General features: G+C 30.3%; 1 protein-coding gene across 8 annotated transcripts in view; it reads right to left on the bottom strand.

The window, feature by feature from the left end:
- Window positions 1-22,975, bottom strand: part of LOC145279936 (protein EFR3 homolog A-like) — a 271,461-nt gene that overhangs the window by 140,161 nt on the left and 108,325 nt on the right. For all 8 annotated transcript variants that reach the window (XM_080131520.1, XM_080131519.1, XM_080131515.1 and 5 more), the window contains 3 exons: window positions 6,494-6,624; window positions 4,487-4,637; window positions 987-1,108 (listed from right to left, as the gene is read on the bottom strand). In XM_080131520.1, coding sequence (XP_079987646.1) covers window positions 987-1,108; window positions 4,487-4,637; window positions 6,494-6,624 — 404 coding nt within the window. The remainder of the gene's footprint in view (window positions 1-986; window positions 1,109-4,486; window positions 4,638-6,493; window positions 6,625-22,975) is intronic.

The following is a 22,975-nucleotide window of genomic DNA, read 5'->3' as shown; positions in this document are numbered from 1 at the left end:
TTGGCAGCATTGAATGTGACCATTCATTTTTGTAACCATTCCACGACAGATTGGAGGTCATCTTCTAGTGTTTCTGCCATTTTTTTTTTTTTTTTAGATATGTGTTCATTTGTTTTCCTGTCGTGTCTGTTATAGAACGTGGTGTCATCAGCATATATACCCATCTCACAGACAATTTTGTCAGGGAGGTCATTTACAAATATTAGGAACAATAGAGGTCCAAGGATAGAGCTATCGCTCTACTATCCCCTACTTTGTCCAGTTAATGGTATATACATTCAGAGATTACAGTTAGGATGTCTGCTGTGGAACGGGCTTGCCTAAATTCATATTGTTGGTCGGTCAGAAGTTTAGAGGTGATGGACTAGAGCTTGGTTAATTATCGACTCAAATATTTTGTCAAAAAGTGGGAGGAGGCTAATGGGGCGATAATTTACTGGGTCAGTTCTTTCACCAGAATTCTTGAAAACTAGTACCACAGAAGCAGTTTTGCAGCAGTTCGGAAAGAAAGAGTCATTAAGACATTTGTTGTAAAGTTTGGAGAGAACTGGAGCTACTTCGGTGGAGCACTTTTTTAATAGCACAGCCGGGACGAGATCAGGTCTACATGCTTTTGAAGTGTCAAGATTTTTTATGATAGCATGCACCTGAGAAGGGGTGATTTTCAGATTGTCTTGTGTGGTGTCTGTCCGCAAAGGAAAGTCTGGGAGGGGGTGGTTAGCCGGGTCCAGTGTAGAGTTGGAGGCAAACTGACTGGCAAGCATTTTAGCCTTCCCGGTTGCTGAGCAAACAACCTCATGATTGCTGAATAGTGGGGGAATTGTTGATTGCTCATTATTTACTACACTGTTGTAGGTTTTCCAGAAGTCACAGGTTCCTAACATTTTTCGAGTTGTAATATTTCCTAATAGTCACTTAATTAGCAGATTACAAAAAAGCTTACTAAATAAAAACGTTTGCAATCATAATATAAAAACGATTATTACCTTAGACGATCATCAGCCGATTCAAAATCACTATGACACATTGCACTGAATCGCGATACAAAGAAGTCGTAACGCCGATGATATGATGGAGTGTCTTCTTCGATGTTGGTAAACTTCACAAACTGAAAAGATTAAACAGAATATTAAATAAAATCAAAACATAGGTCTGGAAAGACTTGGTTTTCAAGTTATAAGCTATTGAAATAAATACTGATCAACATTATTGTAAACATTTAACACATGAAATGCATGTTGTAGTGTGTACAGTTTTGTTATTTCTTGGTATTGGATAGATGAATATTATCAATGTGACAGGAAAACAGATATAATAAGCTTTCGTCTGCCTTATAGAACTAATTAATGACAAAACGACAAAAATTTTAAAGTCATGGAACTCAGAACTAAGATTTAAGCATCATGACTGGCAGAGATACTTTTGAAAAAAGTGTGTGTGTGTGTGTGTGTGTGTGTGTGTGTGTGTGTGTGTGTGTGTGTGTGAGTGAGAGAGTGAGAGAGTGAGAGAGAGAGAGAGAGAGATAGCTAGCTAGATGAGTACTTATATGTGAGAGAGAAAGCGAAGAAGACAGACCGAGATAGCAAGGGAATGACAAAGAGAGAGCGAGGGAGACAGACAGAGAGAATGAGACAAAAAAGAGAATGGAGATTGGGGGGGGGGGGGTCTGTTGCATTATTTCTTAAAGATCATTCAAAAGAATGTCAAGCATTTGCAGATAAAATGTGCAATGCCTGAAGCAGGCAAAACTGAATAAGATAATTACAGCATATGATAATTATGATGAGAAATAATAACGGAAATTCAACCAAATACTGCAATATTTTATGCTTGCCAGAATATTCACTAGTAGATTTAAAAAAAAAAAAAAAGACATTCTTAGATATTTTAAAGAGACTGGGGGGGGCACAAATTAAATATCAAGTAACATTAAAATGATTGACTGAAGACTAATTTTGTTGAAATTGACCGACTTTCAAGCAGTACATTTGGACTATGAACATGGAGGGGGGGGGGCATTTTTATTTTACCTTTTTTATTATTATTTCTTTAAAAAGTTTTCCAGTGAAAATAATTTTAAAAAATAAAAATTTTGTCAAATACATTCATTAGAAGAATACTCATCCTAGAAGGATAAAATTCCTTGAACAACAATACCCCTATGAAAATTAAAATCAAGATATCATGCTACTAATCCTTATCTTAAGAATCCTTATTCCAATTTCATCAAAATCCATTAATTGATTTTGATTCTCAAAAATTAATCATTTTTTTTTTTTTTAGGTTTAATGGGTTTTAAGAATTCAGTGAATCTTTCTTAATGTTTAATGCCTATGAATCAAATTTAATGTAAATCTGAAATATTCGAAGGAGATATCTAAAACCCTTTAAACTACTCTAAAGAAATTAAAATGCGAGTAATATTTATTAATTGATGTTTAATATCTCGTTAAAATTTCTAAAATCAGACGTATCCATATTTTCACAAAGGATTCCCACACCCTCCGTCTACTTTGCATAAGACTAAATTAAACTAAATATAGCCTACCCTTACCCATAGCAGTTGTGTTCCAAAATTCATGATGATCAGTTAATCAGTTTAGGAATAAATCCTATAGATAGAAATATCTAAATATGTGCATGTGCCTCATTTCTCATGTTCTGTCTTCCTTGTAATCCTTTAAACAGGGTTATAACACTAAAACAGAAAATGCATAAAAAAAAAAAATCATTTCTAATTGAGGCTACTAGTCTCATCTCTGATGTTACATTCACAAAATTTCAATCAATGTAATTCCCAACCTTCTTTAAGCGTATGTTTAGGTAGATTATCAAATAAAGGATTCAGCTCAAAATTACATTTTTTTTCTTATGAAATTACTCCAGACCAGGTATGTAGCCACTTAATGTAAAAAGCTAGATTAAAAAAAAAAAAAAAAAAAAAACTACTTCAAAGTCAAAAACTAGTGAACGATAAATGATGAAAATAAATATGAGGTCCCCAAGCTCAAAAAAGATTTACATGAAACGTTGTGGATATAAATAATAACCAACATGAAAATGCTAATACAAAATGATTCAATTTATGAATCCTCATCTAAAAAAATTCTGAAACAGTCGATTTTTTGTTCGGTTATTTATATATATATATATATATATATATATATATAAACTACTTTAAAATCTCTCATACTGGGTTACAAACATAATTCTTATCTTCTATCATCATTACACGAATCTTTCTATAGTAACATTAAACTGGAATGCGTAAAAATGGTGTTAAAAGTTGAAAATTGCACATGAAGTTAGTTAAACAAAGAACTGAGATTTTCCATCAGAGATAAAGTTAAGTTTAATGTTCAGGAAGTAGGTCCAGTTCTCTTTCTTAGCAGTTTGATGTCAAAGTGAACACTTGTTTTTAAAGCTGCCACTACCCGTATAGTAGGTCGAGGGTAAATTGCAATTAATATTGCTGTATAAAGTAAACGAACCCTGGAGCAAAAAACAGTTACTTGTTTTTCTTTTTTTTTGTTGCTTCTATTATTCCAGCCATAAGGGTGAAAATATATAAAAAAAATATATTTCAAAAAAAAAAAAAAAAAAAAAAAAAAATTTTTGGACCGTGACTGTCACCATTGCCAAGAGACGTTACTATTCAATTTACATATCCAGAAGAAACACTTGGTTTTTGTAAATAAAAAGATTACGGGTCATCAACTGATGAGGAGTGAAGAATTCCTCACACAGTTACATTTTTATATATGTATTATTTTTTTCCAATAAATTTAAGAAAATTAAAAATGGAAAATTTTGAAACATTTCCATATGTATGATTTTGTTGGATAAATCTAATTTTATAATTGCACTAATTTTTTTTCTTTTCATTTTAAAATCAAAAATAGCATAAAAAAATCGAAATTCTTAAAATCTAATTTTAAAAAAAAATTGTTTTACAAATTTGGGGTTTAACTTGAGTTTATTTAGGAAAACAAAAAGAAAAACCTTTACGGTGTATCTATTTGTTAAAGCACGAAGATGTTATATTCTAAAAATCACAAAAATTGATCAAATATTTTTTTTTTTTTTTAAATCAAATATTACGATTTTTAGCAATTAAATAGTTTTCATTATTTTGAATACAAACAAAATCTCTGTAGTCAAATAAAATTGTTGCCCTTGAATTTTGGCAAAATTTAAAACTTGGCAACCAGTATTTCTCCCATTTAGCTAATCGTAAAATTTGATTTTTGGAATATGCCATCTTTATTTCATGACGGGTACATAAAGACTTTTTTTGCATTTTCTTTACTTAAAATTTTCATTATAAGTTAAAGTCTAAATAAACGCACAAGTTTTTTTTTTTTTTTTTTTTTTTTTTTTTTTAATTTTAAGAATTTTATTTATTTGAACAAAAAAAAAAAAATACAAGAATAGCACTCTTTCACCTAAACAACAGCTAGTATGTCAGAAGATGATCCGAACTTACCGATGATGTGGCCAGTATCTGCAGATCAACATTATCATATTCTAGCAATTTCTGCACCATTTTCAGGTAACTTTCCACAAAGAGGTTAATGGCCTGAGCATGACATGCCAGCAGCAATTGGTCTAAAGCATCCATAGCCAAAAATACAAAACTGAAAAATAAAGACATTACATTGAGAAAAAGGTTAAAGTTGCAACAAAACAAAAATCTATCTAAATAAAGCTAGATATGTATATATGTTTATATATTTGTATATACAGTAGCCATTCATGAACTAATTGGTCATTATGAATTTTGAAACCAATAGTAGACATAAAAGGTCCAAATGTGGAGTATATTTAGTTTATTTATACAAAAGGAACTGGTAACTTGATAAAAATTAGGATACCTCCATTTTTTGTGAAATTTTAACAATAGGTACCAGACATCAATCAATAAAGATTACCAAAACTTCATTTTCTTTGGGGTATTTTAAAGGATCTTTAGTATAGAAAAAAAAAAAAACTATTTGAAAATTCAAATCTTTCAAATTTTCATTGAATTTGATCCATAGTCATTAGGCACCAATTAAGCAAGATTCTCTGAATTTCAATTTTTTTTTTATTAAGCCTTAAATTTTAAGTTAAATATTTCCTATAATCAAAATTATGTAATCAATTTTGATCAAAATTAGAATAAGTATTCTAGACAAAGATTAATATTATTATATCTTTAGTTTAATCTACGTAAAAGGACATACAAGTAGTGCTCAATTCGTTAAATATTTTTGTGCATAAAAGTTATTCATGCAGATGTGTTTCTGCGTATCAGCAATCTTCAGCATGGCTAAACAGGTGATACTCAGAAACACATGTCCATGGATAACTCATGCACGAAAAAATATTTAATAAATATTTGAATAAAATATCCAAATATTTAATAAATAAAATTAACAAAAAATATGTCCCAAATAAAAGTGGCGAGGTAAATATAAACAAAGGGCAGATAACTCCCTTAAATGCTCAGACGAGCGTAACAACTAAATATTACAGAATCGCTAAAAAAAAAATTTTTTTTAATGGATCAATTACCATATATTAAACACGAATACATATAATTCTTTTTAACTTAGAATTATTGATTTAAATGTTTGAAATAGGAATAAGTAATATTTATGATAACACTACACCCTCTTCCTTTAATTCATTACAACAATTTTAAATTCTTCTACTTAAAATAAATATATGAAATTCTTTATTCAAACTTTTCAAATTTGATTGTACAAGTGCATATAAAGTGATTAAACTGCTTGCAATATGACTGCAAGATTAGCAGGTGTGAGATGTTGCCTGGTGTTGCTCATTCCAGAGCTCAGGACACTCACAACATATTAAATACAAAAACCAGACTTGAGAATATTCTTAAGCTGTAAATGAAGAAAATTCTGTGATATAACATGAGGTGAAACTTTAAAATTTGACCATAATTTTTAAATTTTTAAATGTTTAAAGTGTTCATTTAGAAAGTAATTTTGGCCCAGAAGATTGCTTGGATTTTCCAGCGCATCTCCCTAAAGCTGTGTCTATTACAATGTAATCTGATTTTTTTTTTTTTTAATTATTTATTTATTTATTTTTTTTTTTTTTTTTTACTATTGATCAATTTTTTATTAAAATTGAATTCCCTAATAGTATTATTAAAATAAAAAAAGGTCTTTTACTGTTTAAAAAAAAAAAAAAAAAAATGATGATTCATTTGTGATTTTAATATAATTCATTTTTTTCACATGCCATGTTAATATGAAAGAAAGATTTTGTTTAACTGTTTCACAAAATGTCAAGGATTTTAGAGTTAAATAAACCCCAAAAATGTCAGCATACAAAAACAACATTGGAAACAATTCGTTGCAGTCAATGGAACACAAGTTGCGATTTCACCAATAGCCGAGGGGAAATTGTGGGCTCATAAGTTTCTTAAATTTAGTATAATTAAACAACGCATCGGGTTTTATTAAGTTCAGTTACTTACCCAATTCTGCGATGCCGGTGAATATCCCTGTTCACTCTCTGGGCCAGGTATTCTCCTATCCGATCCAGTTTTTCTGGAGTCGACAAAGCATAAAAAAGCAATTTGTCCATATTGCTCTTCACTAACCCATCCTAAAAAAAAATAAAAATAATAATAATAAAAAATTAAAAATTCAATTTCAAGTTGCAATAAATTTTGAATAAAAAAAAAAAAAACTTGATGGAAAATTTAAAAATTTAATTTCAAATATAAGTGGTTTAAGTTCAGTTATGAGAGCATCGATTAAATTTGAATAAAAGAAAATTTAGAAAGCCAATTCAACGCAAAAATAATCAATATTTTTTTTTTTACTTGTTTGAACTTAAAATAAACGCATCGTTCCGGAAGAGACTGATCTTCTTTCTCCAACTAACAACATGGCAAGAAAAAAGAAAAAAAGAAAGAAAAAAAAACAGAACAAAATTCTGAAGATGGTGATGCATCGAAATATCAATTTAAAACAAGTAAAATATTTGTTTAAGTTCAAACAAGTTCAAAAAAAAGTAAATATTGATTATTTCTGCGTTGAATTGGCTTTCTAAACAAATATGATACATATTTTCTTTTATATAATTTCAAATAATTTTTGTTTTATTATAAATTAAAAAACAAGATAATTGAATGAATTTCTGGTTAAAATTAAAAATTAAATTTTTTAGTTTTAGAATTTTTTTTAGATGACGAATGATAATTTAAATTATTCAAATTATAATTCTTATCTTGGTTGGTGTATATTGTAAATCTAACAACCAATATAAGACATAAAAACGTTTCCTTTTTATATTTAATCAATTATTTTTCTTTTTATCTTATACTAGCGAGGGGTACCCGGCGTTGCCCGGGTGTGTGTGTGTGGGGGGGGGGGGGAGAGTAAGTATGAGGATCGAACCCGAACCCTTGAGGCTAAGTTGTAAATTAAAGTGTGAAAAAAGAAAAAAAACATGCGACGTTAACGATTGCCCCACCGCGAGATGCTAACGGAAACACGTTTGAATTTATTTAATTACTTGGATTCGGCAGGTGCCCGTTTTAATGAGTTAATGAGGTCAAGTTTGACTGCGGGATTTTTATTTTCCCAAGATGTTATAGGAAAAAGACTAACCCACATGCGGCGAGCGACAAATGTTGAATATTTATCTTCCCGAAATCGAGCAAATTAAATAGACAGGCGAGCTTCATTGTTAACTGTGTTTGCCCGGGTGTTTGTAGGAGTGTGAGGTGTTAAATAAAGAAGATCAAACCCGAAGCCCTGAAGCGAAGTTTGAAAATAAAATCGGCCAGCCAGAATGAGTTAGTGAAAGATGTTTGAAAGTCGTCGAGTGTTACGACGACGATGATGACGATGTAAGCATTCAACGGTTTAATTGGGGGGGGGGGGGTAATCAAAACAAAAAAAAACACAAAAAAAAACACAAAAAAAATCTAACGTAAGGCAAACAAACGATGAAAACAGAAAAACAAACATGTGAAAAATGGCTTAAATAAGCCTTTTTCGATATTAAAATTTAAAAAAATCGGTGGATACCCCGGTGTTTTGGGGTGTCACTAAGAATAAGCGAAGTAAAAAAAAAAAAAAAAAAAAAAAAAAACAGGAAAACGAACGTTACGTGGAAAATGGCTTAAATAACACAGGGTTCAATATTTAAATTTAAAAAATCGAGAAAAAAAAAAAAAAAAACATCTCGCATCACGATTCGAACCCAAAACGTTTAGGTAATGAACAAACGCGCTAATCAACTGCACTAAAGCGACGTATACGAAATGCGTTCGGTTTTTCAACTATTTAAAGTAAATCAGGTCACGACGTCATGACGTCATCTGACGCATGCGTAGAATCGGTCATCGTTACAAGAAACCCGTTTTTGTTGACACCCCCCCCCCTCGTCGAAAATTGTCGATTTCGGGGTGAAAAAGTTAACGTTTTTGGCCAATTTTTCGATATTTTTCAAGCGAAGGATGGGGCTTCGATATGATACCGAGTTTGTGAATTTTCGTTGCGTCTGTCGAAAGTTTTTAGCAGACACACAAACATACATACATTTTCGCTTTTTTGTGTATATATATATATATATATATATATAGAGAGAGAGAGAGAGAGAGATGATATAAAAAGTTTTAAAAAGTTGTGAAGCAAGCGACAGCTTCTCTGAAAGAAGCCTTTTGTAGACATACAGAAAAAGCGAACACATACATACATGCATACATTTTCGCTTTTATATATATAGATTTTTTTGAACCACCTGATTTTACAGTTTTAATTTTTACATTAAATAATTCCCACCCACCCCCGCCCCATTTTCAACTTTTGGTATTTCACTTTTGTCCACTCCAAATTAAGGCTATTCAAGTTTTAAAATAATATTTTTTACATAACCATTTTAGTAGAGCATTAAATTTTAGATTGAAGTGCATCAGGAAAGAATGCATAACTAATGAAATAATCTAGGAAATTCTGGCCCTTCATATTTACTACTAGCCTAATAGTTCCAAGAAATAAACAGATTATTTGCCAATGGATCTGTTATAGCCATGGCTATAATAGGCTAGGTAATTGTGCAACTGATTTTTTTTTTTTTTTTTTTTTTTTTACACGAAAAATATTTTTCTAAGATAATTGATATAACGGTTAAAAAAAATAAAAAAAAAAAAACAGTGGGAAAATTCTCCTGCGAGATTAGTTTATGTTTTAAATACGAAAATGAGTCGATTGATAAATTTGATAATTATTGACAAATTTCTATAAATGTAGAGATGGATAAGTTTGAATAAATAAAACCAAATGCATAATTCTATGAGCGATTTTTATTTTAACACTGGGGAAAGGGGGTCGTAAAATATGCTTATATTTTAATTCATGCAGATTTCATATTTATTATTACAGAGCCAATTCTCTATTGAATATTATATTGTACCTAATATACAGTACTAATTTGAAAAAAATTTTTTAAATAAAATAAAATTACTTGTGCGCCATCAGCTACAATTAAAACCAAAACAGTGCTTCCAGTAGCAGTGTCAGAATTTTTGACACCCTTAACACAAAACTGCGAATAAAATATACAAAACTCGTAATTTCTCTTTTTAAAGTGTTTTTTTATTTTTTTTATTTCTTTATGGAATATACTTCCAAAATAAACTTAAAGTTTTTGGAAAAATAATAGAAATATTATTTTTCATTTTTTAAAAAACAGTGTTTACAAAGTGCGTGCGCATGCTCATGCAGCCATTTTTTTTTTATGTAATAAAATGAATTGAATTTTACGAGTTAAATTTTTTTTAAATTTAAAAATCTATCAAAATTTTTCCATTGGTTCAATTTTTACAATATTTGCAGGTTTAATGCGAAATTTTATGCTATTTCCAATAAACCAAATATAATATTCTAGACAAACGTTCTTTTTAAATTCACCCCCCCCCCCATTTTGAAATGTCTATTAAAATGAAAATAACTTTCTCACCTCAGATTTATATATCACAAACTGAAGATAAAAGATCAATAAATAAAATCTAATTTAAAACAAAAAAAAAATAGTTTTGTACAAATTTACCTATAAAGTCAAAACTTTAAAACCTTTTTAAAAAAAATAAAAAAACTACATTGATTTTTTTTTTTTCAGTGAAACCTCACATTTTTAAAATTTTGTCCTGAAAAGATTGAATACCTACAATTTTTTCTGCTTCATTCAATTTTTTTATTTTTTTTAGATTTAAAAAAAAAAAAAAAAAAAAAAAAAAAAAAAAAATCACTCCATAAAGACGATATAAAATATATTAAATAAAAAAACTCATGTATTTCATTAATTTAAAAAATCGGTCGAGTATAAGTGAAATGGGATCATTTTTTAAATACGATGGCCCATATTTACTAACTTTTGTTTACAGCCAGCAATAGAAAAGGAGATTAATTCTGGCGCTTACCGGCCACCATAGTTCTTACAAATGAAAGGAGACATTTGTCTCCTTTTATTACACTTCTGAAACATCTTATGTCACGCTATTTTTTAATACTCGCTTAAAACGCATTTTATTTAAAAAGAATATGAAATATAAATATGGATAAATTCTTAACAATGAAGAATGGAAGTACTCATTGATTAGTATTTTTTTATAGGTAAGTGATTTTTTGGAATTTTTATATATATATATTGTTACGACGTATCCCAGTCCTACTGGGGACGGTAGAGTTGGGTGACGTAACAAAATATATAAAAATAAAGTTTTCCAGGTTCCTTGATAATGCGTTGTTATGGGAATGGGACTACCATCCCGAAGACAACAATAAAATGAAATGTGCTGGACAACGAAATCACAAGGATAAGTATCGTCGAAAAATTAACAAACTTTTCATATAAAAATTAAATAAAATTCAATTCAAGAAAAGAAAATTAAATATGCCTAACTAAATGAAATGATTTAATGATTCAAATTCTACCGAGAGAAAAACATTAACAGTCAATGTTCACATAAAACAAGAAATCGTCTGCTCAATTAGATACAGGTTCTAGGGTAAGAGAGAGATGTTGGAGAAATGAAAGTTTTGATTGGAAAACTCAATGTCCTTTGAAATGTGACCTTTCTTTTGTCTCTTTATATATATATATATATATATATATTTTTCTTTCCTGTAAATTGTTTGTGTTTGATTACACGTGCGCAGGTTAATTTTCATATTTTTGTCCTTCGGATTATTTGTTTCATTACGCGCGTGCGTGTTAATTGCTCCATGTATTTGTTTTCCGAAGCTCATCGAAGCCCTTGATTTATAGTAAAAGTTTCACTGCTCTATGGATCCTTCCTTCGCTGGGTTCATTCTTTTGTTCAGTCAATATTCCAACTTTGACCGCTGATCATCGGCTTATGTCGTTCATATTTACCTCCGCGGCACCGCTACCACACCGCCAGCTTCGCCACCCCGACCTTCGCTTACTTATGTCTTGTCGCTTTGAAGCGCGAAGCTCCACTGAATGCTGACAACTTTTTTCAGGCCCCTCTCTCTCTCTCTCTATACGATCTCTTTCTTTATACAGTTTCTCTCCCTCTATACGGTTTATTTCTCTATCTTTTCTCTCTCCTCTTCCACCCTTCATTCACAGTATCTCTGTCTCTCCCTTCTACTCTTGCTCGCAGGCCTCCTCCTCCCCTTTTTTTTTCTTGTTTTGTTTACAAAATGTGAACGAGCATCTTTTGGCTCCAAAATGATACAGTAAATAAAATATACTGAAAATATATCTCCTCTCGGTTAAAATCAATAAAATAATTTATTATACATTTTAATAAATGTATCACAATATATATATTATATTCGAAGTAAGTTAAAATTCGTTGATTTTCTTGAAATCTTTTTTTAAAGAAAACCAATTTAAAAAAAAAAAAAAAAAAAAAAACATATTGGACACTTTATTATTAAATGTGATATTATTTTAAAATTTGGTCTTTGTGCTTGTGTAAAAGGAAATATTGAATAAAATCGGGAGTTCTTTTGTTTTTTTTTTTAGTAAATATCTTTTTAAAGATATCTGCCAAAAATAACTTCTCGGAACTTCTAAGTAATTTTGTTTTATTGTTTATAACAAGATCGTTTTGATATTTTACGCTGACGGACACAGTCGATCGCCTGTGCTGAAGTTGCTTTAATAAGTAGCAGTGTCAATTAGTCGTACATTGATCATACCTAATTTTTAGTCATAAAATTTCTAGTTAAACCATCTTCTGTACGCGTTATTCATCCATCCAAGCAAATATTTTACTCATTATAAACCATCCTTGGTGTATGATTACTATTTCCTGTTGATCTCAGTGTTATGTGACTAGTAGTTTAAGAGTTTATCGGTTAAATATTTACATGCAGACATACATCTGCTTTATTTATATAGATTACTTTTTCGTAGAGAATTTGTATTTAATCTTAGCCATGGTTAGAATCCTTTCAGAATGTAATTTTCTTGAAACAATGACAGTGCCATGTTAGCAGCTAAAAAATCTTTGCTATTGTAAGATTTGCCGAATGTTATATATGTTGCATCTTGTGTAAGTTATGGCCTTGGTTGGAGCTCATTTTTTCTTTTCAAAAACATACGCAGATTTATTCTTCTGTTGAATATCTTGCAATATTTTTAAATAGTTTTATATGATGAGAAGAAAAAAAATGTTTCAACCTTCATACAAGTTTGATGAGGAAAGAAATAAAACAATTTTTCTTTTTTTTTTTTTTTTTTAAATATTGTATATGTCGGCATATAAGACGGCCCTTAAAGTTAGAAAATCATCTTTAAAAACCAATATTTCATAAGATACCAGATGTTGCAATCTCTAGCCTAGGCTAAACAAACATGGTTTCGTGCCAACCGATATGATAAATTTATTAAAATTTGTTCCAATTTTATACCTCGTCTTATATGCTGAAGTATACGGTATATATATATATATATATATATATATATATATATATAAGAATATTTTTCTCCAAATATTTTGAATAAGGTCGAATAGAGAGGAAAGATCAAAGAAAGATTTTTTTTTATTCTAAATACTTTTAAGAGATTGATGTATTTTGGATGAAATATTGTAAACTAGCACGATGAAGCGGAACAATAATAAGGCAATAACAATGATGATAACGTTTTATTGTCTACGACTCATCAGAGTGGCTCACTAGATTCAGCCACTCTGAGTTATAGTGATTATATATATATATATATATATATATATATATATAATCTGAGGTTATTATTTTCCAGAGGTTAAGTAACCAATGAAGTTTAACAAGGTTAATACAAGAGTGCTCAATACCGAAGTAGAGCAGGGTATACTCTATACTTAGAGAGCGTTTGAAATTAATTCTTTTTTTTTTGGGGGGGGGGTCCAGTACTTTTTACGTTTACATTCCCAAACCGTTGCTGCGTTTACATTTTTGTTAGTCTTCCGGATGTTCAAGCAAAGATGGGAAAGACGTTATGCATATAAAGGTGTTTACTTGAGCACAATGGTTCCAGTAATTAAGATTGTCAGTATTTTAGTGTCTGTTTTATGAGTGGTTACAATATTTGTATTTTTATTTTTTTTTTAGCGCTAGCGTCTTATGCAGAGAGCGACACCATGTTTGTAAACTTTTAGAAGTGTTCATTTATTTAGGAATTAGTTTCATTCTGGAATATGAGAATGTATGGTCTCAGTCAATGAGAAAATGTGGAACTTTGCTAGGGAGACATTTTGTAATCAGAAATCTGAAAGAATATGTTATGTCTATGTTTGTCTTAGTCAGTTACAAAGGGTGTAATCATACTATAGTTGAAAAATGCAGAATAGGACCCGGTGACAACTGGTAGTAATGGTAGGACTAAATGTCTAGAGAGAAAAATAGGGACTCCTTCCTCTTAAGAGGTTGTTGCGATTGTGATGCATGTCTGATGGAATGTAGCATTTTAATATCATGGCTGAATGTGTTTGTAGTTGTGGTCGAAAGCTACATATAATAGTGGCTAATAGGCAAGATGTATTAAATTTGTATGTGGCATCTGGTGTTGCAAACCTACAATACTTTGGTATAGAGGGGAATCTCTGCAGTCAAATTATTATATAGGAGATATAATAGCTGACAACAGTGGCGTTTAAAACCAAAAGTAAGCTTATTTATTTAAGCTATTAGAGTAATTTCCACTTTAAGCTTAAGCTATGAAAGTTACTTCACATTTAATTTTCATAGATCAAGATGGATGTGTTTTATGCTTCCCTAAATGTAACATGTGGTCACTTTTTGTAAGAAGTTGGGACATTCTGTGTATCTTAAATAGTATGCAATTAATCTGGTCGTGTGGCAATATTTTTCAACCTGGCTACACTAGGTATATTCAGCTAGTTGGTCAATAATTGATGCATTTTCAAAATTCAAAGTACGTTGATGGAGTGGGACTTTACTAGTCTAGAGCATGTGACCTTTAGTGTCCTTCGAATGAATGAAGACCAGTTTGATCCTGACAATCAACTTATCTTTAAGGCTGCAGGATGCTGAGCATCATTCATTGATTCATTTTGAATGAAGCAGATAATATTTCCAGTTAGAATTCTTTTTAGAGAGATATCAGGTACTTCTATATGAAGGTTACCAACATCGCCAAGTGAAAGTATATTTGGGGAACGAACTTGATTCGAATTTCGCACACACAGGTTGTAAGTCTATATCGCTAGCACTTAGCCACCATCACATTCCTGGTGTTGTAGGGGATATGACTGGTGACTTTCTCAACTGCATCTCACATGGGGTTACAATCAGGTGAATCAGGGAGATGCTAGTTACTGAGACTGCTAAAGTCATGGAAGGTTTCAGACACTAGATAGGTTTTCCCAGAGATGTTCACTGGAGCTTATGTACACATTCGATTCTGACATTGTTTAATCTGTCTAGTCTTAGATTGGGTAGTAGTTCAACATTTTATTTAACTTTTGGTCGATTATATATATATGTATATATATATAAATACTGGAAAATTAAATTCTAATCTCCATTTTCTATTGTTTTTTATCACTATACAGGCTGATGTTTTTATTCTTATGTTTGCAACTTTCCAGATTGAGACGTTTTTTTGCTAGTTTTTTTTTCACCAATTCATACATCACATAAATATTAGTGCAGACATTGATGAAAAACAATATTTCTTCGTTATTTTTTATGGCAGATGTATACATGTCTTGTAATCTTATACTGATATATGAAATATGTTCATTACAAGAGAGAAAATAAAAATCGCCCCAGCCCTATTATCTTCTATAATATAAAACTGTGTGTGTGTGTGTGTGTGTGTGTGTGTGTGTGTGTGTGTGTGTGTGTGTGTGTGTGTGTGTGTGTGTGTGTGTCTGGTCACGAATAGCCTCCTATATGGTTGACTATTTTAAAAAACTGATTACATATAATGATAGAGGTATCGAGACACAGGAATGGGCATGTTTGATCTGGCAGAACGGTGTATCATTAAAATTGTGGGGTCTGCGTTCACGCCTGGTCCGCAAAGTATGGAAATAAAAAATTTAAAAATTAAAAAAAAAACGTTTACAAGTGTTTTTGATATAGATGTACATAAGAATAATTTGATAAGTCTTTTTCAACTTAAATAGAGATGGTATAAAATTGTGGGGTCTGCGTTCACGCCTGGCCTCCATAGAAGGAAAATAGGCACAAACTTTAATAAAGACTTTTCATATCTATCTGCATAAGTATACTTTGATAATTATTTTTCAGTTTGAAGAAATATGGTATAATAAAATTATGAGGCGTTTGTTCGCACCTGACCTCTATAGAATAGAAATATGTCACAAAGTTTAACAAGGTTTTTATTATAGATCCACAGAATATTGTTATAAGCGTTTCAGTGTGAACAGGTATAGTATAATAAATTATGGGGTTTATCTATTTTATTTTTACTTTCATCATATTTTGCTTTGGTTTTGATACCTCCAAATTCAACCCAAATTTACAACCCTTCCTTTTCATAACCTATCATACTTTCATAAATCAGAGTCCATTTTCTGTAGGCTGTTTTTTAACCCAGTCAACAACGGGTACTTTTGCTAGTATATATGTATAATTCAAAACCTTCTCTCTGATAATCATAATACTTCTGGAAATTTGGACCGACCTGAAATGACATAGCTTAAGCTAAATGCGGAAGGATGTTTGGCAAATTATAATAAGATTATATAATTGATTTTTTACTTTGTTCCCGTGTTAATCTATACTTTTAATCAACATTACACAAATTTCTGCTTGTAATTTGTACAGTCTTTCCAGCAAAGAAATAATTACTGATTATAAGTTTAATGATTCAAAGAGAAATGCATTCTTTTCAGACAGAAATATAAACATTCTTTTCAAATCAATATTGCACAATGTTTAAGATGCACAAAACTGTTTTCTTTGCATTTTAAAAATAAAAAAATACAAGTAGTTTTCTTTAAATTGTGTCGAAAAATAGAAATTATTTTATCATTCACATACACATAGATAGATAGATATAGATGTTATTTTATTTGTTTTTGTGATAAGTTGAATGAATTCAATTATTTATACGAAAGTGCATTTTTACCTAAATGCGAGTTGGGAATAATTTTCCCTTTTACTAATTTGGTACCCCTTAAATGGGGAGCGGCATATATATTATTATTTTTTTTTTTTGTTGTTTTTTATAAAATATAATTATCCACGACTTATCAGAGTGGCTCGCTAGATTCAGCCACTCTGAGGAGTTGTAGTGATTTTATATATATATATATATATATATATATATATAATCTGAGGTTATTATTTTCCAGAGGTTAAGTAACCAATGAAGTTTAACAAGGTTAATACAAGAGTGCTCAATACCGAAGTAGAGCAGGGTATACTCTTCGTTTTTACATAAGCAGTAAAATGTTGCTATACATTCATGAGCATGTTTCGGTCAGCTAATTACCAGTAACTAGAGACCTCTTCATGCAATACAGCTTATATGAAAGCAAAGTTTGAAATGAAAATATCAGGTCCTTCTTGTCACAGGGAGTTAATATCAGGAAGTTCCGTTAGATGTTGTGAAAAATAAGATTTGGTTGTATGTAGATAAGGTCCAATAGGGGTATGGATTTCAGTATATGTTTAGATATAGGTATGAATGGGAAGAGGGGGGGGGGTAAAAGTCGAGGTAATGGAAGACTAGAAAGAAAGGTATATGAGTGTTTGATGGCCGCCCTCAATCTTAAACATGCTATTGTGTATAAGTTCAAACAGTAGTGGAATGTGTGGAGTTGAGATATCTATGCGCTAAAAGGGGTTTCGGAATTAATCGGGGTTATTCCGTTATAAAAATGCCTTTAATTTGACTAGGATTTTTTAAATGTAGGACTTACCTTGCCCCCTTGTATATCCTGCCCCACCACTATCATATCTACATGCACATCAATGAAGAAAAAGAAAAGATTCAAAGGAGAAGAAAAAAAAAAAGGAAAGAGAATGAAAAGGGTAAACTATAAATGATTCTAAGGCATATCTTTCTCCTTCACATTCGTCTCATCCTCGTCCACTCCCCCCACTCTCACTCCCATCTCTAATCAGTTTTTTTCTTCCTAATTTACTACATCAATGCTTTGAAAGTTGTGTAGCAATAATAATAATAATAAAATCTCAAAATGTATATAATTAATTTATCTCCATGTTTAGATATAATCAATAATCATCTACTCTAATTGTGATAATGATAATTAAACATAGAAGGTAATGGGGAGAAACTTGTTGTTGAACGTGATATTTATGATAATTGATAATTTTTAATAATTGTATTGATTAATAATGTTAATGATAGTGAGAAGAAAGTGTTTAAGCAAAATTCCAAAATCAAAATCTAAGGAATAATTGATTTCAAAAATTAGATGAGGTGCAAATGGTAAAAGATAAAATAAGTCTAGATAATTTTTCTGAAGGTATACACACATGTAGATACGCAGGGTTTTTTTATTCATTCGGAGTAGATATAAATAAAAATATTTCTGAGTTAGTCTATAAGTTTATGTTATATAATGGTGTATATTCTTTACTGTTTAAATTTATAATCTACTTGGTGGTTGTGAGAGGTTAAAACTAGTCAGATTTTAGAGTAGGCGATTTAAAAGTTATGGTTAAGCGTGCTTTAATATAGTAGAGAAAACTATTGATTTCCATTAGAACAAAAAGTTAAAATTAAAGTTTAGGCTGATTATTAATTCAGTTTTATTTGTTTTGGTTAAGTCATATTAAAGGTGATAGCATTTCTATAATACAAGAGTTGAGACAAGGACATCAACATAACACATACAGATAATCTTGTCAAATATTTCTATTAAGAGTAAACATTAAAAAGTTTGAGAGAGACTTGATATGGGATATAACATGTATATGCCAAGTCTTCAAATTTCAGTGGATGAATTGAGGGAAATAGATAAATATTTGGAGTATGAAGAGAAATTGCTTGGGAGTAATAGGTATAGTTATATAGAATGATTTTCTGGAGTGGGCTGACAAAGATGGCGTAGTAATGAAATTAGTCAATATTTAATTTTGTGGAGATTTAAGTGAAAAGGTGCATTTTTATGGGATCTTAGTATATGTAGCCTTAGATGTGTGTTTGATAGGGACCTAACGAGGAGTAGTATTTAAGTGATTAAAGAGGTGTGATTTATAATTCCTACAATTTATTGATGTTTCTTGGGTTTTTTGGGGGGGTTTTTTTTATTTAGGAGTTTATCCTTATCTTTAAATTTAGTGATAAAGAGTTTTTCATTTAAGCAAAGGAAACCAGGGGAGTTAAGTAATTGATAAGTTGTTTGTTTTTTGGGTTTTTTCAAAGTTTCCCAGTTGACAATTGGTGTTAAGTTTTTCCTATTAGTTCACTGTAATATGCAGCGAATGGTGTCTTACTATACTTTGGATTCATAAAGGAACTTTTATAGCCAGTGAATCTTTGCTTGAAAGTATTGCTAGTTTAACCTATGTAGAATTTGTTAGTGGCAGGGTCCTCCTCTGCTCTAATATTAACTAGGTATACAACAGATTGTCAGACAGTTCTGTTTGAGGGGATAATTAGATTTATTTACAAGTTTTTATTTTTTACTTTGGTTACATTCTATCATTTAAAAAGAGGTCTCTAGTTACTGGTAACTAGTTGACCGAAATATACTCATGAATGTGTAGAACATATTATTGCTTGTCTAAAACATAAATATACATGCCGCTCCCATTTAGAGGTACCAAATTGGTAAAAGGGGAAATTACTTTCAACTCGCATTTAGGTAAAAATGCACTTTTGGTAAAATAATTGAATTCATTCAAAACGTATTGAAAAAACAAAAACAAATACATCTACGTAAATAGCGATAATCCAAACAGTCGTGCAAGATGGTCCCGTGGTAAGAGTTTAAGCTTCTTACCATGGGGTCCCGATGTTGAATCTCTAGATTCAGCCACTCTGAGGAGTCGTAGACGAAACAGGTGTCAGTGGATAATTATATTTTAAAAACTATCTCTCTATATCTCCCTCTCTCTCTATATATATATATATGAGTATGTGTGTGCCTATTCACACTTCGGATTGTAGATTCTTCAAGACTTTATCAGATGTTTGATTCTTTATTTTAACATTTTAATTCTATTGAAAATGCTTTGCTTTTTCTTTCAAATATATGTTTAACCAGTAATACATTTTTACTGATTTTTATCCCCTGATAAAAAGAGCCTATCTTTGAATAAGCACGAGTTAACAGTTATTTTTTTTTTTTTTTGATTCCTTGTTTGAATACTTGATGGATTAATTATTGTAATTTATTCAATTTTCAAAAAACATACAGATTTATTCTTCTATTGAATATCTTGCAATATTTTTTTAAATAGTTTTATGAGAAAAATGTTTCAATCTATGCCAATTTGAAAGAAACTGGAATTTTGTTTTCTGATTGAGCTTTCTTTATTTTCATAATTTTATTTATCTTTTGTGTGTGTGTATATGTTTTTTTATTACAATTATTATTTATTTTATTTTTATAAAGTGTATTAATTTTTTACCACACACACACACACACAGGATCCATGTCCTGAAATTTCCTGAGCAAATTTGGGGAGGATCAAGAAGCTCCTGTTCCTCCTACATCATATTCAAAAAAAAAATAAATAAATAAATAAATTTTTCTGACTTTCACTAAGTGTTAGAACTACTTGTTATATTAAAGTGAAAACAATTATTGAAATTGAAAGCAATAAAACGAGTACAAATGTCCTTTTACAAAGTAATATGCAAATTAGTTAACTTTATAAACTCAATCACATATGATCGATATATTACAAAGATATCTTTTTTTTTTTTTTTTTTTTGCTTGTTCCTTCCTTAGTCTTTGTTATGCTTTGAAAAAGGCCAAATACAATTTTTGTAGATTAAACCGTTTCAAAAAAAAGGCCAAATTCGCAATATTCGGCTTTAAAAAGGCCAATCTGGCAATCTTGGACAAGAACATGAGTGACGTCCCTTTGATATACCCTAGTTTTCAAATATCATTATTATAATAATAAATGATCATCGTTGCAATGGTGCAAGAAAAGAACTCCTAGTAATTTTGAGGTGTTGTGGTTCTTCACCGAAGAAGGAAGCCAGCAAAATGTTATGTAAAAAAAAAGGGGGGGGGATTCGAAATAATCAGAGCAAAAAAGAATATTGTCTACCAAGAGGTCCTGGGCTGAAGGAGTATATTAAAAATTCTTTTAGAATGTGATTTTATTATTTATATTTAACTATGTAGCACAATATTACTTTGTGAGTATTTAGTAGTACTTATTAGTTTATCGCATTTGGGTCAGTTCTATATTTAAAATACAATGGACACTATTTTCATAGAAATGTTAATAAATTCATATTTGTTGTGTTATTGGTTTTTCTGTCTAAAAAAAAAAAAAAAAAAAAAAAATACATTTTTTCCACTATCCAGGAAAATATTAGCTTAATCAAAACATTTGTTGATTAAATATATTTCTCATTCTGTGGATATTCCACAGATCCTGCTAGTTCACTATTGCTTAGAATATTCAGACTACTGTTCTCAACTTTTTATACAAATTATCAATCCTCATTTCAAAAATTCCAAAACATAACCGTGTGACGTTTTGATCCTACTTTTAGATCAAGAAAACTTTATAAACATACACGTAAATAAAGTTTTAATTAAAAAAAGATGAAGGACTTACCAACATAATTACTTGGGCGAGGATTATTTTAATGAATCTGTCTACATATTAATAAGATAGTGTGTGTTATTTTTTTTTATTTTGTGTGTCACGCTTATATCCGAGTGACTGTCATTTAATTGTTATGGACTTCCATTTCTTGTAATAAATAATTTTACTAAGAATTCTTCATAAGTTTTGATTTCAATTATAGCTGATGGAACTCGTTATATACAGGGTGAGTCATGGGGAATGGATGTTTTTTAACTAAACCGAATCTTACTTCCTCATTATCCCTTACTCAAGCAGAACACGGAGCATTCTAATAAACATCCGTTTCCCGTGACTCGCCACACACATATATATATATATATATATATATACACACACACACTCTAAAAACACACACACATTTTTTATTCATAAGTTTGGGATTCGGTTTCGATTCAAGCTGATACACTCAAGTCATATGAATATATTTTTTTTTAATTTTTGAAATCACAACTTTATAATATATAAAAATCAATAGAACATAACTATATAATAATATATACAAAATCTGCAAGAATTAAGATAAGCGTACTTTACCACTGGGCTACGCCAGGCGTCCCTGCTTGCTTAGATAAATACTTTTGCAGTTTTAACCAAAAAGCTACAATATCAGAGTCTTCATTTACGTTGAACATCCATAGAATGCCAGCATCAATATATTACTACTTCATTTTTAATTTATAATTTCAAATTTTGTTGAAAAACGAGTCAGCCATCGACTCAACCTCAAGTAAATTGAACGGTAAGAACAAGAACAAATGCTTTTACCAAAAATGTTAAACCTTTATAAAAAGGTGTTTATAAACTTGTTTCTGTAAGTAATGCAGAAAGATTCAGTACAAATATTAACTAATTAATTATTCTAATATAGAAGAGTCATAAAAGATGTGAAAATATGCCGGTGTTGAAACGGACAAAAAGCAAAGTGATTTTGTTTTTCCTTTAAATTTTTTTTTTTTTTTAAATCTTAATTTAGTAACAACACAATGATCTAATGTGTATGACCGTGATCTATAATATATTTCAAGGTAAGACCTCTTTATAAAATGGTGGATGTTAAAAATCTAAAACTTGTGTAGACTCAAGTTTAAAGGATTTTAAACTTGCACCATTTGATAAAAAGGCCTTATGCTTATTAGATCAGTGTGTAGAATCTGTTACTAAATGACGTAAGATTTACTTAAAAAAGATCACTTGGTTTTCATCTTCAACAGCAGCATATTTTCACTTCTCGCATTGTAATAGTCTTTTATGATTCGTCTATGTACATATCAAATATAATACCAAGCAAACCACATCACATTATTAATCATTCTAAATAGATTAAATGTTCATATACTAGTAGAAGTCATGGCTGTTTGGTAACCTAATAAAAACTGTCAACTATAACTTCCCAATCAAATATGACCTTCGCATTCCACACACTTTAACTAATGGGCTTAGAACAATAAGATTTATAGCGATGCTGAACTGTTCTGATTTTATATGCAGACACATTAAATTTGTATGTGTGTTATTGGAAAACTGAACATTTTAACACAATCATATCAGTTAGTATATATGACAAATAAACAAACTACACTGCCTTCCCCAAAGGAGGAGGTAATGCCTGAAAGGATGATCTAACAACAGGACAAATACTACATAACGATTCCCTGAATCAAACACTGAAAGATCGTTACACATTC

Source organism: Euprymna scolopes, chromosome 7, assembly GCF_053919585.1.
Source record: "Euprymna scolopes isolate OS-2025 chromosome 7, ASM5391958v1, whole genome shotgun sequence".
Classification (NCBI taxonomy): domain Eukaryota; kingdom Metazoa; phylum Mollusca; class Cephalopoda; order Sepiida; family Sepiolidae; genus Euprymna; species Euprymna scolopes.
Note: the sequence above shows the minus strand (reverse complement) of the source record. Positions and strands in the feature narration are given on the sequence as shown.